This window comes from Ascaphus truei, chromosome 6, assembly GCF_040206685.1.
Source record: "Ascaphus truei isolate aAscTru1 chromosome 6, aAscTru1.hap1, whole genome shotgun sequence".
Classification (NCBI taxonomy): Eukaryota; Metazoa; Chordata; class Amphibia; order Anura; family Ascaphidae; genus Ascaphus; species Ascaphus truei.
The window spans coordinates 21,836,819-21,851,023 of record NC_134488.1 but is presented as its reverse complement, the minus strand read 5'-3'; the positions used below and the strand labels follow the sequence as shown (position 1 = coordinate 21,851,023).

Below are 14,205 nucleotides of genomic sequence, written 5' to 3'. Positions count from 1 at the left end.
AATGCAGATCCCCATATACACAATATGTTTAACCCTTTCCCTCCCAACATGATTTATACACATACAGGAATATAACACAGACTGCTGGGGAAATAAATCTAAGACCAGGGACAATTCTGCGGAAGCAGGGGGATGCAGATCAACATATACACAGATCCCATTAACCCCTCATACCCCGATCATGACAATGACCAGCAAGCAATATGCGATCAGTGGAAAGAATACACAGAGAGGTTGTACGAAAGTGAACATCAGAACCATCCGATGGAGGAGAATGAGACACTGGAACTGGAGCCAGATGTTCTCGAGGAAGAAGTCGTATGGCCAATGAAGCAATTAGCCAACCGAAAAAGCCCCAGGAATCTACGGCATACCAGCAGAGAGCCCATACCAGCGAGAGCATTAACAGTGTTATGTCAACGCATATGGAGCACGTGTGAGTGGCCGAAAGAATGGAAAAGAGCAGTATTCATCCCAATTCCGAAGAAGGGTGACACGAAGGATTGCTCAAATTACCGCACCATAGCCTTGATACCACATGCAAGCAAAATCCTTCTGAAGATTATCCAACAACACTTGAGTACAACCGTCGATGGGGAAATGCCAGATATGCAAGCTGGCTTCAGGAAAGCAGAGGCACTCGTGATCACATTGCTAACCTTTGATGGATTATGGAAAAAAACAGAGAGAATCAGAAAGATCTCTACATGTGTTTCATCGATTATTTGAAGGCGTTCGATGTAATTGAGCACAAGCAGCTCTGGACCTGCCTGAAGGAAATGGGCACACCACCACACCTGACCGAACTCATAATATCACACTATCAAGATCAAGAAGCTACAGTCCGAACGATATACGAAGACACGGATTGGTTCAAGATCGGAAAGGGCACACGCCAAGGATGCATCCTATCACCAGCAGTTTTCAACATGTATGCAGAAGCTGTCATGCGGCGAGAAGGCCTAGATGAGCCCAAGATTGGTGTGAAAATAGGCGGCAGAAACATCAACAACCGATATGCCGAAGATACCACCCTGCTAGCGGAAAAGAAAGAAGGATCTCAAACTTCTGATCATGAAAGTCAAAGAAGAAAGTGAGAAGGTTGGACTGCACCTGAACATTAAGAAGACAAAGATCATGACAACAGCAAAAAATCTGAACGTTAATATCAAAATCAACAATGAAGAAATTGAAGTGGTTAAAGATTTCATATTTCTTGGCTTCAAAATTGATTGCGACGGCTACTGCACCCCTGAGATCAAGAGACGGCTGACACTTGGAAGAAATGTGATGGTCAGTATGAACAACATCTGGAAGATTAAAGACATCAGCCTGGCAACCAAATGCAGATTGCACTGACCAATCGTTTTCCCAATAGCACCATATGGCTGCAAAACCTGGACTCTGGGAAAGGCAGATAGGCGAAAGATCGATGCATTTGAACTGTGGTGCTGGAGATGTCTGCTACACAGTCCGTGGACAGCGAGAATAAGGAAACAAGAAGTTCTGGAATGGATCAAACCGAAAATCTCACTGGAGGCCAAGATAACAAAGCAAAAGCTCTCCTACTTTGGTAACATCATGTGAAGCAAGTCACTTGAGAAGGATGCCATGCTTGGAATGGTAGGTGGCAAGAGAGGAAGAGGCCGCCCAAGACCTCGCTGGCTTGATACCATCAAGAAAGATACTGAACTGAACATAGCAGAATTGAAAGAAGCCGTGAGAGATCGGAAGACATGGAGAACACTGATCCATAGAGTGTCCGAGACTCGTACTCGATTGAACGGATAAGGAGGAGGTGCAGAATGTTTTGCCCCTGAACTGCACCACTTTTACCATAATACACTGACCCAATGCTTATATCCAGACATGAGAGCCTTGGGGGTTACAGATGTAGCAAGACTAATGGTTTCCGGCACCAGTGCAAGGTGCGGTTACGTGACCGTAGCTGCCCCGACACTGGAGGATTAACACTGTGTGAGGTTTCGATGTAGAAGCATGGACCCGACCTCGTCGCTGGAGACAGTGAGGCTTGCTACATGTGTATGTGCTCCAACTTACGTGCAATGCCACAGTGTGTGGCATCTGTGCTCAGGTGCGAATACTTATGGATTATTGGTCCCCTAAACGCCTGTGTTCCTGCGACACTCTGTGTGGCCAGTGCTCAAATGGGGCCGGTCTTCATCTGAATAAGTCTCTGTGTAAAGTGTGCTGGGGCTATGTTTCTCCTTTGTATTTAGTTGGATAAATATATATGTTTGGCTCATAATTAGAGCAATAACCCCCTCTGCTGCAATGCATGCCAAGGCAGCTCTGTGTAGGACTCACTACTAGCGAAGGAGTTAAAATGAAAATGTTATCACAAACGTTTGTATTTTCTTCTGTTTTTTTGGAAGGGTCGTTTTCAAAAATCTAACCTCCTAAATCTTCACCTTTCCATCATTCCTAGGATGGGAATTTTGAGAACACGTATTACAGCCACTTCATTTCTAAGCTGGGCAAGGTCCGCTATGCAGGTACTAATTCACTATGTACAGTACCCCACACACATCTCATTGCATACATGCTACTTGATTAAATCAAAGGAATCCTGTTAGTTATCCTCAAGGTTGCAACATGATATTGTACAGTTACAATGTCCTTTGTTTCTTTCTATAGATTACTCCAGCATAATTGTACTCAGCATTCTGGGGTTAGCACATAAAAAGAAACATTTATTTTGAAGATAAATACTCACATACAAAAATAGTACAAAATGGCGGTGACGTTCAAATAAGTTATGATATCTTAAAAGATGATTGCATATTATTTTACTGCTGAGTAGAATCCTTGTGTTTGATCTTGGTCTCATGATGTTAAACCTGATTCCTTCGTTTTCCTGGTATAAACTCTTCTCTCCTCCATCTCGGTGTAATCCCTCTATCATCTTTCTGGGTGTAATCCTTTGGTCTTCCACTAGCTACACACTGCTGGATATTTATCCAGACAATATCCCTTAGTCCGCCCTTGCTTCTACTAATTCTATGATAAGATAAATTTCTACATCTTAAAACTGATGTCATATCTGATAAGGAACTGCCCACCCTCCATATAAGTTTATTACCAAATATTTCATGTTTTCTGTGAAGATCTTAGAACTCCTGTCAATCCAATATGTCATACACTCCCACAATTGCATCAGCCCCAACCACAGTTGCCGATATTCACTCAATTTTCACCCACAGGGTCCCCCTTGTTCAGACAACACTGCAATCCCCATTATAACATCAAATCCTATCCAAATGTAACTGAATCAACAAAATATATTAATTAACCATTTGAATCATATCATGTTATATCATATGTGTGCTATAATATGTATAAAAATAACCATTGCAAATCTGACAATATCATGCGTGGCATCCTATTTTTATACATCGGATACAAACCTAATTACAATATAATAATGTAACTGAATTGAAATTCTTACAGTAACATAGAATCATAAATTCTGCATGCACACAGCTATCATACTGTATTGTATTACTAATAAGAAAATAAAAGGATGACAGTCCAAATGGTTAAGCTGAAGTATGTCCTAGTATAAGAGAGCGAACTTTGAATGATGCTTTTTGTGTTAACGTCACTGCCATGTGGTTTCCCAGGACAGGAGACAGAGTTGCACACCCTTGATGTTCTGGCCATGCTCCCCGAAAACCTGGATAACTTCTATCGCTACCAGGGCTCCCTCACCACCCCTCCCTGCACAGAGAACGTGCTGTGGACGATATTTGATTCTCCGATCACCCTATCTCACACCCAGGTAACATCTCATAAAATCGCGCCCCCAGATACCTTGGGAGACAAGACTGTGATGTGAGGGATAAAGAGTAGGCTTGTGGTAACATTGTAGCTTATCAAGCAAGGTGAACCCAGTGAAAGCTCCGTGTGACCTTCTTCAGGTCTTTATCTTTGTGCCACAGGTTTAGGCACCAAAATGAGATTGCACATTCTACATAGTAAGTGAGAAAAGGATCTGCATTATTCTTCGATGTAACAAAAATAATATGTGTTAACAAGATTCACTGCAGGATAACATATAATAGATTTCAGAGGGGAATGGGGGTGGGTGGGGGTGCCACACAGAGCAAACGAGACAAACAGGGCAGACAGAAGGACGGCACAGAGAGACAGAGAGGCGGCACAGAGAGACAGAGAGACGGCACAGAGAGACAGAGAGGCGGCACAGAGAGACAGAGAGACGGCACAGAGAGACAGAGAGACGGCACAGAGAGACAGAGAGACGGCACAGAGAGACAGAGAGACGGCACAGAGAGACAGAGATAGAGAGACGGGACAGAGAGATGGCACAGAGAGACAGAGAGACGGCACAGAGAAACGGCACAGAGAGACAGAGAGACAGAGAGACAGATAAGAGGGCACAGAGAGACAGAGAGATAGATAAGAGGGCACAGAGAGACAGAGAGACAGATAACAGGGCACAGAGAGACAGAGAGACAGATAAGAGGGCACAGAGAGACAGATAAGAGGGCACAGAGAGACAGAGAGATAGATAAGAGGGCACAGAGAGACAGAGAGACGGCACAGAGAGACAGAGAGACGGCACAGAGACAGAGAGACAGATAAGAGGGCACAGAGGGACAGATAAGTTGGCACAGAGAGACAGATAAGAGGGCACAGAGAGACAGATAAGAGGGCACAGAGACAGATAAGAGGGCACAGAGAGACAGATAAGAGGGCACAGAGACAGATAAGAGGGCACAGAGAGACAGATAAGAGGGCACAGAGACAGATAAGAGGGCACAGAGAGACAGATAAGAGGGCACAGAGAGAGACATAGGAACAAGGGAGAATAGAGACAGACAGACAAGTGGGCACAGAGAGACAAACAGAAAAGACAGCAGACAGAGAGCCAGACAAAGGGGCACAGAGAGAGAAAGGGAAAACAGACATGGGGGCAAAGAGAGAGACAGGCAAATGGGCACAATGTGGTAGAACAACTGTGCACATGGAGACAGACAGACAAGGGGGCACAGGGAGAGAGACAGACAAGGGGACATAGAGAGAAAGTTAGGCACTGATAGAGACAAATAAAAAATTGGACAGAAGGAGACAGACAAGGGGGCACAGAAATAAATAAACAAACAAGGAGCAAGGAGAGATAGATAGAGACAGACAGGCAAGGGGCAAAGAGAGAGACAGACACGTAAAGCGGCAGAGAGAGAGACAGACAGGGGGCAGAGAAAGAGAGACAGACAAGGGGCACAGGGGGAGAGAAACAGACAAGGGAGCACACAGAGAGAGAGAGCGAGAGAGAGACAGACAGACAGACAGACAGAGAGAGACAAACAGACAAGGAAGCACAGTGGGGTCGAACAACAATGCAAAGGGAGAGAAACAGACACACAGGGTGGCACAGGGAGAGAGAAAGACAAGGGGGCAGAGAGAATGAATAAAATTCTTCAAAGTACAGGTCTCCTCTAGGACAGAGATACAAAGTAGAGGAAGGTGATGAAAGGTCCATATGGGACCTGAAATGTTGTCTTTCCACTGTTCTTGGGTGTCACACTAAATGGAGACTTGCATTATGAACTTGTGAGCACAGATCTACTTTGTATGTCTGTCCTAGAGGAGACCTGCACTTTGAAGAATTTGTTTGTCTATGTTATGTTGGTTGCACAAGCCAGATTCTGCTCCTCGCCTGAACTTGTTTCCCCGCACTTTGGAACTGTACGGCACAGAGAGAAAGATATACAAGTGGGTACAGGGGTAGAACAAATAAGCACAGGGAGAGAGACAAACAGAAATGGAGCAGAGAGAGACAGACAGACAGAGAGAGGGAGAGAGGGAGAGAGGGAGAGAGGGAGAGAGGGAGATTGGGAGAGAGGGAGAGAGAGACAAGGGGCAAAAAGAGAATGATGCACAAGTGGACACAGGGGGTAGAACAAAGGAGCACAGGGAGAGAGACAGACAAGGGGGCAGAGACAGACAGACAGCTGGACACAGAGAGACAGAAAGACAGAGACAAGGGGGCTGAGAGAGAGACAAACAAGGGGACACAGAGAGAATATATATACCGTATATACACACACACACTGTTTAGGATTCTAGCACTGCCGGAAGTAATCTGCGCTTAGTCCGAAAATAGGGCTTTAATGTCTTTCATCTTTCCTCATAAGCACAAGACAACTTCACAGCATATTGAATAGGGACCTATGTATCAGTATCCCCATAACAATTCTATCTCAGCTTCTCGGGATGACAGGGAGATAATGTGGCAGTACTGCAAATGATCATCGGACTAGTGGACTAACTGTGCTGGTAATAGGGGGTATAGAGAACCTTTACTTTTTATATACAAATGTACAATTCTGCTATATTTGTAAAGAAATTCCAATTTATGCTATGGAACATCTGCGCTTCCTATTTTACAGCATAAATAATGCTGCAATCTTTGCAAACTACAGGCCAAAGAGCTTTGTTCCGATGTTTAATAAATGTAGAAGTTTTTCCAAATCAAGCACCGTACTATTACTTCTTTTAAGCCACTTGGACCCCTTCATCACACCTATTGGCAGCCAGACTATGTATCATTTAATAGAGCATGGTTCTATGAAATACCAGAAACAATATCTGCAATACTACACTTAGTGCTGTTTGTCACCAATATTGCTGATGTTTTCTGTAGATAAATTTGCTGGAAAACACTTTGCTGGACTGGAACAACAAAACATTACGTAATGACTATCGTCACGCACAGTCACTGAATGACCGTGTTGTAGAAGCCTCCTTCCACCCAAAACTACCCAAAGGTGAGTGCAAAGTACGTGGGGCATGAAACACGCAGGGTTGGATGATGCATTCTGCTCTGGGCCACGCACCAGACAAAATATTTCAGAAGGTGGATGCAGTGGGATCACAACTGCAAGGGAGTTAGAAAACAAGGACTGTAAAATAAACTCTCCCACTTGATAAACTAAGGCTGTGGCCAGGGTGATGCTGACCAGGCGCTCACGTTCACGCTGGCCGCGATGAAAGACATTAGAGCAATGTGTGCGGCCAGCGTGAGTGAGCGCTGGCTCGGCGCTTAGCTGCTTGTCGAAGCAAGCAAAATTGAATTTGCCTCTCGCTGGCGCATCACGAGTGGTTCGCCCAATGAGGTCGAACCAGCTCCGTGATATAATTGCCGCGCCCCCCCGATACGACTCCCCGTGCATGTACCTAGCCGCCCACAAATCTCACGGCTGAGCAGGGAGCGTGACGTCACCGCGGACGAGCACCAGCTCCCTGCCTGCAGCCTTAGCGTTAGCAGCATTGGTGGATACCAGACAGCTGGGGGTCATATGTGGCCCTTGGAGGTCTAACCTGTGGCCCTAACTGCTGGCGGCCCCGGCAGTCCCCTCTCCCCCCAGTGCAGAGGAAGCAGAGCATGTTGATGACATCATCGCTTCTCCCTGCTCCCTCAGGTGCTTAATGAAAGTGCGCTGATAAATATTGTCCTGCTCCTCTCCTGTGCTCATCACCAGTTCCCAGTGTAAGAAGAGAAGCAGGACAGGATTCACCAGCTCGACGGCATTATGCAGCTGACTGGAGGGGTCGGGGAGAATCTCCTACGTGGGTAATGTATGGTCCTTTTGATCGCCTAAAGTATATGTGGCCTACCACTGTTTTATAGTCTAAGTTAGGAACCTGAGACAGGAATATTAATCGATTTCACCAAAGTGACATGGAGAGTCAGTGGTGCAAGAACCTTCTCGTTCTAGTGGATGTTCTCTTAACACATCTCGGACTTTCCTGCTATAAAGTTAGCTGTGAATGAGGCTTTAACTGGCTCAAAAGAGATCTTATTTTATAAATGATAGCTACCTTTTAAGGCACATACATGTAATCCATGGCAAATTCACCCAGTTTTAAGCGTATTTTAAAACCTCATAGTACAAGGAGTGCTGCTGTTGTTGCCTTTAAGAGCGCCGCTTCTCGGTATGTTACTTTTCAGACACCTGCCAGATGGAGATCACCACTCAGCTGAAACAGATTGAGACAGATATTCGGGATGTGAAAAAGCAGGTGGACACTGGAAGATCTTCCAGTATGCAGCTGAGAGGTAGGAGAGTAAAGATATGCAAGAACTTTCCAAAATGCATTTGTGAACTTTTTTGTGATTTTGTTGCCAGTTTGCAGAACTTAGAAGGGCTAAACGTTTCTCAGAAGTTCCACATTTCCACCATGAACTCACTGTTTCGCCAACAAATCACAGCTCATTCACAATTTGTGCGAGAGATGCTAATTTCAATCTTATGCTTATCCAAGTTAGCATTAGCATTCTCTCTGAAGGGAGTGTAACGCTGTGGTCACCACAAACAAGGCGGGACCCCGTTACAGAGGTGGGAATGGGTATAAACGCCACCCACAGCCACAGGGGTACGTCTGGAGAGTGGATGGTCAGGCAGTCGGGTCGGGATGGAGAGGTTAGAGTAGTCTTGATACTTGCCGAGGTCAGAGGTAGGAGCCGGTAGAAAGGTCGGAGTCCGATAGCCGTGGTCAGGGGTTGGAGCCAGTAGGAGCGTAGAGGTCCGTAAACCGTGGTCAGGATTGGAGAGATGCGGAAGGTCAGAGGTAAGTCTGGGTCGGTAAGCCAGAAGTGTGGAGTCCAAGGGTAAAGCCAGGTCGGTACACTGGAGATCAAACTGAAGACAAGGCAAGGAACACGGGACAAGGCAAGACATGGAACCAAGAAGTGGGAGAACAACGCTAACTGGAACTGTGCTCAGCCAAAGTGCAAGTGGCACAGCTGAGCATATATGGGAGAGCAGGACCAATGAGAGGGAGGGGAGGAGTAGAGGTGCGGCATCAGCAGAGGCAAGGATAGGTGGAGTGATGCAGGAGACAGGTGGGCGTTGTGAGGGTTGTTGACGCGCAGCTGGGGTGCCGTGCACACGTGTCACGTGTACGCACCGCGCGACGCTGATGCGCACCGTAACCGGGGGCAGAGCCACACTCCGCAATGTCCACAAAGCTCCTGCGTGAGGGCGCGCACTGTAAGGATAGCGGAGTTGTGCGAGGCAGCAGATAAGGAGGGAGTGCGACGCGGGGGACACGCTCCCCGATTCCTTACAGGGAGTGAGTGTCATTCATGTATTTGTTTATGGAATTCGGACCGTGCGGTGACTCATCTCTGGCTGATTCGCAACTGTTTCTGCAAATACAAAAAAGCTAATTTCGTATGGTTTGCGCATTCGAGTGAAAGCTAAACACATCTCTGTAGAAGGGGATGTGTGTGAAGTGTGAAGACCAGGGTGATGTAAAATAGAATGATCAGAGGACACGATGACCTTGAAGCCATAAGTCGTAATCAATTGTCCAGAAAACAATGACTTGTGATGTTTTAAAAAAAAAAAACATGCATAAGGGAGTCTTCATTAAACTGCAATAGTGCCGATCAGGGCCCAATAGCACGGAAACGCCCAATGACTTTAATAGTGCCATGATATGCACTATCACTGTTTAATAAATGGCCTCCATAGTGACAAATGTCCATGCCATGACCATCAGGATCTTCATAAAGTATCATGGACAGTCCTTCATGTCCAGCCCCCCTCTAGGAAGGCATGTTGGAGTTGTAATAATGAAATCAATAACGTGAGTAACACTTTTATTACAGCTGTGTGGTTATACCCCTTTATGCTTCTCCCTCAACAGCATGAGGCCAGTGGTGCCTAGAATGATATAATTACACGCTTTGACTGCAGCACGGGTTAACCGTTGTCCGGGCTGTATGATATGTAGAGAAGATGCATAGTGAATGCGTGTATGGTGCATTCACTATGAAAACCTTCATGCTACTGTGTAGCAATATTAACAATAAATATATTCGTTTTCAAGATACCAAATAACAATGTTATATAGAAGGGGACTTGCCTAGCAGATACTGTATATTACTTAATCTGCATACTATATAGATAACAAAGCTATTAGATTATAAATCAAACATGCACTGCTACATAGGCAAACCCAATTAAATATATTGGTTCATAATATGGAAATATAGCACTGTACATACCACTTACACTACAAATTTGGTATTATTACACTTGTATTGCTAGATTACAAAGCCCTAAAAAAATTACAATAGACAATGTAAACTGTGCTGTTCCAATGGGATTGCTCTCCATTACCTTTGTCATTCTGCTTTGTTCAGTGTATACTGTAGATATTTTTCTTTGTTCTTTTATTTATTTTTCTACCTCTAACCTCATTAATCACTTCTTGGTTTCTCTAGTGGATCCTTAATAAAGCTTCTCTATCTTTATACCTCACATTTGACTTTCCGCTGTTCTGCTGTTACTGTACATACATCCTCCTTGAACAAAGATTTACCCCTTTTTCTCCTGTGCCGAACAGACTCATCTGAGCTCCCCTCCTACCCCTCCTACTACTTCTCCAGCGATCACCCGGCTGCTCACGTACAAGTCCGTCCTTTGAAGTCCTTGCATCTGCATAAATTCACCCTTTGCGTCTGGGTGAGAACCAAGAACCAGGGCAGCCAGACTGTCTTCTCCTACTCTACCCATGATAGGGACAATGAGCTTGTGCTGAGTGTGGGGGCTGACATAGGGCTATGGGTGGGAGGGATGAATCTGATCTTTGACCTGTACCACACATCGGAAGACTGGGTGCATTACTGCGTGCGCTGGGACTCCAGTAGTGGAGCTGCAGAGTTGTGGGTGAGCGGTCTGCCTGGAAAGGAGAAGAAAATCCAGCAGGGGTATGAGATCAAAGCTGGAGGGGTGACCCTACTGGGGAAAGATCGTGCTGATCTCTTGGGACTATTCTCCAATGGCTTCAACGGATGGATGAGTCACCTCAACCTTTGGAGCCACTTACTCAGTGCTCACGACATCAAGTCACTGAGCCAGTGCCATTTGTCACATCCCAGGGGGGATGTGGTAGGGTGGGGACATACACCCATGATCGTTTCAGGGGGAGTCATGCTGGAGCCAGATAACAGCTGTCGGTGACCCAAACTCTCTATCACCAGAAAAACACGTGTATAAATAGGCCATCCCTTCCCTTAAGTGATAATGTCTCCATAAAGTATACATCGGCGGGACTCTTACAGAAGGTACGTCGCCTCAACTTTACCCCCTCAGTGCTGCAGGAGCACGCAGCTACTCTGCGCATCTGACCCCTCCAGCACTGAAGAGTTTAAGAGGTCTACTATAGCGGCTCCCCAGATGTACTCTCTATTCTTTTACACTGCAGGGAATATTGCCACATCTTACACCTGAGAGACACCTACAGAAACTGTGCTGAATAATTAATATAACCTATTTGCTTAAATATTAAAACATCTAAATCCCCTTGCAATGCAGTAATCCTCCAGAATCCCACTATATGGTTGCATTTCTGAATATACTTTCAGGGAAATACTAACAGAGCAAGGAGTTGGAAGCGGGAGGCATACGTGACCTCTCAACACTGTTCCTATAACAGCTAGTTATTTTTTCAACACACAATTTATATTTTTGCATTGGATAATATATATATATATATATATATATATATATACATATATATATATATATATACATATATATACACAGTGGTCGACAAATCACCAAAAAATCTACTCGCCGAACAAAACACGTGTCCTGCTTGGGCCAATAGGAGCTCGCCACGATGTTAAATCCACTCGCCCGGGGCGTGCAAATGTATAGGTTTGTCGAACACTGTATATATATATATATAATATCACAACCCCTCAGAGGAGCCTGCAACACTGATTCTCCTTGCATTGTATTGCAGGTCCTTCCGGCAGTAAGGAAGTTGACCTCAACCACCTTTACATCTTAATGGGTTCAAACTAGTAAAGGCCTAAGCGGTACTAACCCATGTGGCCCATTGAAGTGAGTGGGCCAAAAGATGCCTTACGGTTTTGCGCTGTTTAGTAAATTCCGGCCTCTGTGGCTTGCGTTATCTGTTACTTTATTTCACTGTTTTGGGATTATCAGATTTACTAACAAATTATCATTAAAATAATATCAAAATGATCTTCTCTGTGCTTATTAAATCAGATGTAACCTGCCAAGCCAATGTTCCTTCATTGTGTCCAGACTCGGAACACTAAGACAATACTGACAGCAAAATCAACAGCGTACTCACCTGGTGCTGTAGCTGCTGCATGCAGGGCCGTTATTCACACACTTCCTGCAAAGCAATTGCCCATCCTATGCAAGACATTTCTGGGTTTTACAGAGAGGCTTTTAATGTAATGAGCATTAACCTGTTCTTTGCCAGCAAAGGGGCTAGAGTAGGCGTTAACATTTTGGGCTTGTCAACAAGGGCTGTCAAGAAGCCAAGTTTTCTAGCTCACTAGCACAAAGTTAGTTTGGTTATGTATTAATTGCCAGGAAAACCTGCCATGTTTGGTGTCTTTCACGACTGAGTTTGGAGCAGGCTGTTATAAAGGAGCAATTATGCCAAATTATTATTTTTGTTCCTCCTGCGCTGAACTAGAAAATGACCACTACAATTTTCCAGAAACAGGAGTTTTCTGGATCTGCTCTGAATAACCCCTTAAACATATTACCTAGAGTTGCGGAGAATTTCTGCCTTAAAAATGGCATAGCCCAGGTCATTACCCTCATAGAAACCGTACTTGAGATCAAAATCCAAAGGGACCCGGTAGTTTTGATTGTGGCTACACCACTCGAAGATTTAGGTTGCCGCAACCATCCCTATTTTCTGACAGGACCTACGCACAGGGATTGCTTAATTCAGGCAGCCCTTTATCAGTCAGCTGTGCTGACTGTAACACCTGACCTCATTGACTTATAAGAAGGCAGAGCCTACAAAACTGGTCTTCTCAACAAGCTTCCTACCTGGCTAGAGCAGGTTGTGTTGCTGCAGTTACTAGTTCTAGTGCCCCTGTTTTATCCATGGCATATGCACATGGGACAATTAATATTTTTTATCAACTCTAACCCATCTCTGTCTGGCTGTGCGCTGCTTCAATCTCTTTTTGGATCTATTGTGACTACTTCCAACATGTTAACTGAGATGTATTGAAAACCTAAGTGCCATTTAAAAAGTACATTTATGCCCCAAATGATAAACCATGAGGATGGTTAAAATACATATAATTAAGAAAATGTGCAAGCAGGGATCGTTTCTCTAATCTTGATAAGGATGAACTCATGGCAATTAAAAACTTACAACAGGATACGTCTTTTATAATAAAGCCTGCAGATAAAGATGGGGCAATTATAGTTCAGAATTATTCTGATGATAAATTAGAGATTTTCAGGCAACTTAATGATGTTACCACATATCTTCCATTACAGTCAGATCCTATGATCAGATTCAAGAAATAAATAAATATGATAATAGCCATGGAAACCTCTAATAATTGGATTAATGAGGGAACTGCTAAATTCTTGAGACAAGATTACCCCAGAATTCCAGTTATATATACATTACCGAAAGTACAGAAAACATTGTCCCATCCACCAAGGAGACCTACTGTATTATATCTTCACTACGTCAACCACTTTCTCAGTTTGTGGAGATTTCCTAAAGGAACATGTCCAAATATGACCTTCTTATGTTAAGGATAGATCAGATCTTTTACATAAACTGGAGCAATTGGAAGAAGTACTGTAGGTAATGACTACCTCTTGGTCACTCTTCATAGAACATCACTGTATACAGTACCAATACTTCTCATGAATAAGGTCGAGAAGCAATAGCTGATGTATTAACGAAACATCACAGGGGAGACCCACCCGCTGAATATTTACTACAACTATTGGACATAGTGCTCCATAAAAACGACGGTATTTTACATTTGAGAAAAACTTTTTTCCTCCAAATTTAATGACCAGCGATGGGGAGCAATCTTGCTCCCTCGTACGCAAATCTTTTTATGGGGCACTATGAGAATTTGTTTACAGCCATCCCCTTCATCATTATGTACTTTGCTTGTGGAGGTATATTGATGATGTGTTGTTAATTTAGACACAAACTGAGGAAACATGTTCATTGTATTAATTATCTCAACAGTTTACCTACCAAAATCATATTTTCCACAAATTGGAGCAAGGAGACCAGCCATTTTCTAGATGTACAAGCAGAGAAACAGAATGGCAAGTTTTCCACCAATATATTTGTTAAATCTACGAATTGCAATACATACCTGTATGGCAC

At 44.2% G+C, this 14,205-nt stretch overlaps 1 protein-coding gene across 1 annotated transcript in view; it reads left to right on the top strand.

Moving 5' to 3' along the window:
• Positions 1–12,050, top strand: part of LOC142496738 (uncharacterized) — a 34,127-nt gene extending 22,077 nt beyond the window's left edge. Inside the window, exons 5-9 of the mRNA XM_075603602.1 lie at positions 2,450–2,516; positions 3,645–3,802; positions 6,689–6,812; positions 7,997–8,104; positions 10,402–12,050. Coding sequence (XP_075459717.1) covers positions 2,450–2,516; positions 3,645–3,802; positions 6,689–6,812; positions 7,997–8,104; positions 10,402–11,018 — 1,074 coding nt within the window. The 3' untranslated portion in view covers positions 11,019–12,050. The remainder of the gene's footprint in view (positions 1–2,449; positions 2,517–3,644; positions 3,803–6,688; positions 6,813–7,996; positions 8,105–10,401) is intronic.
• Positions 12,051–14,205: the final 2,155 nt, after the last annotated feature.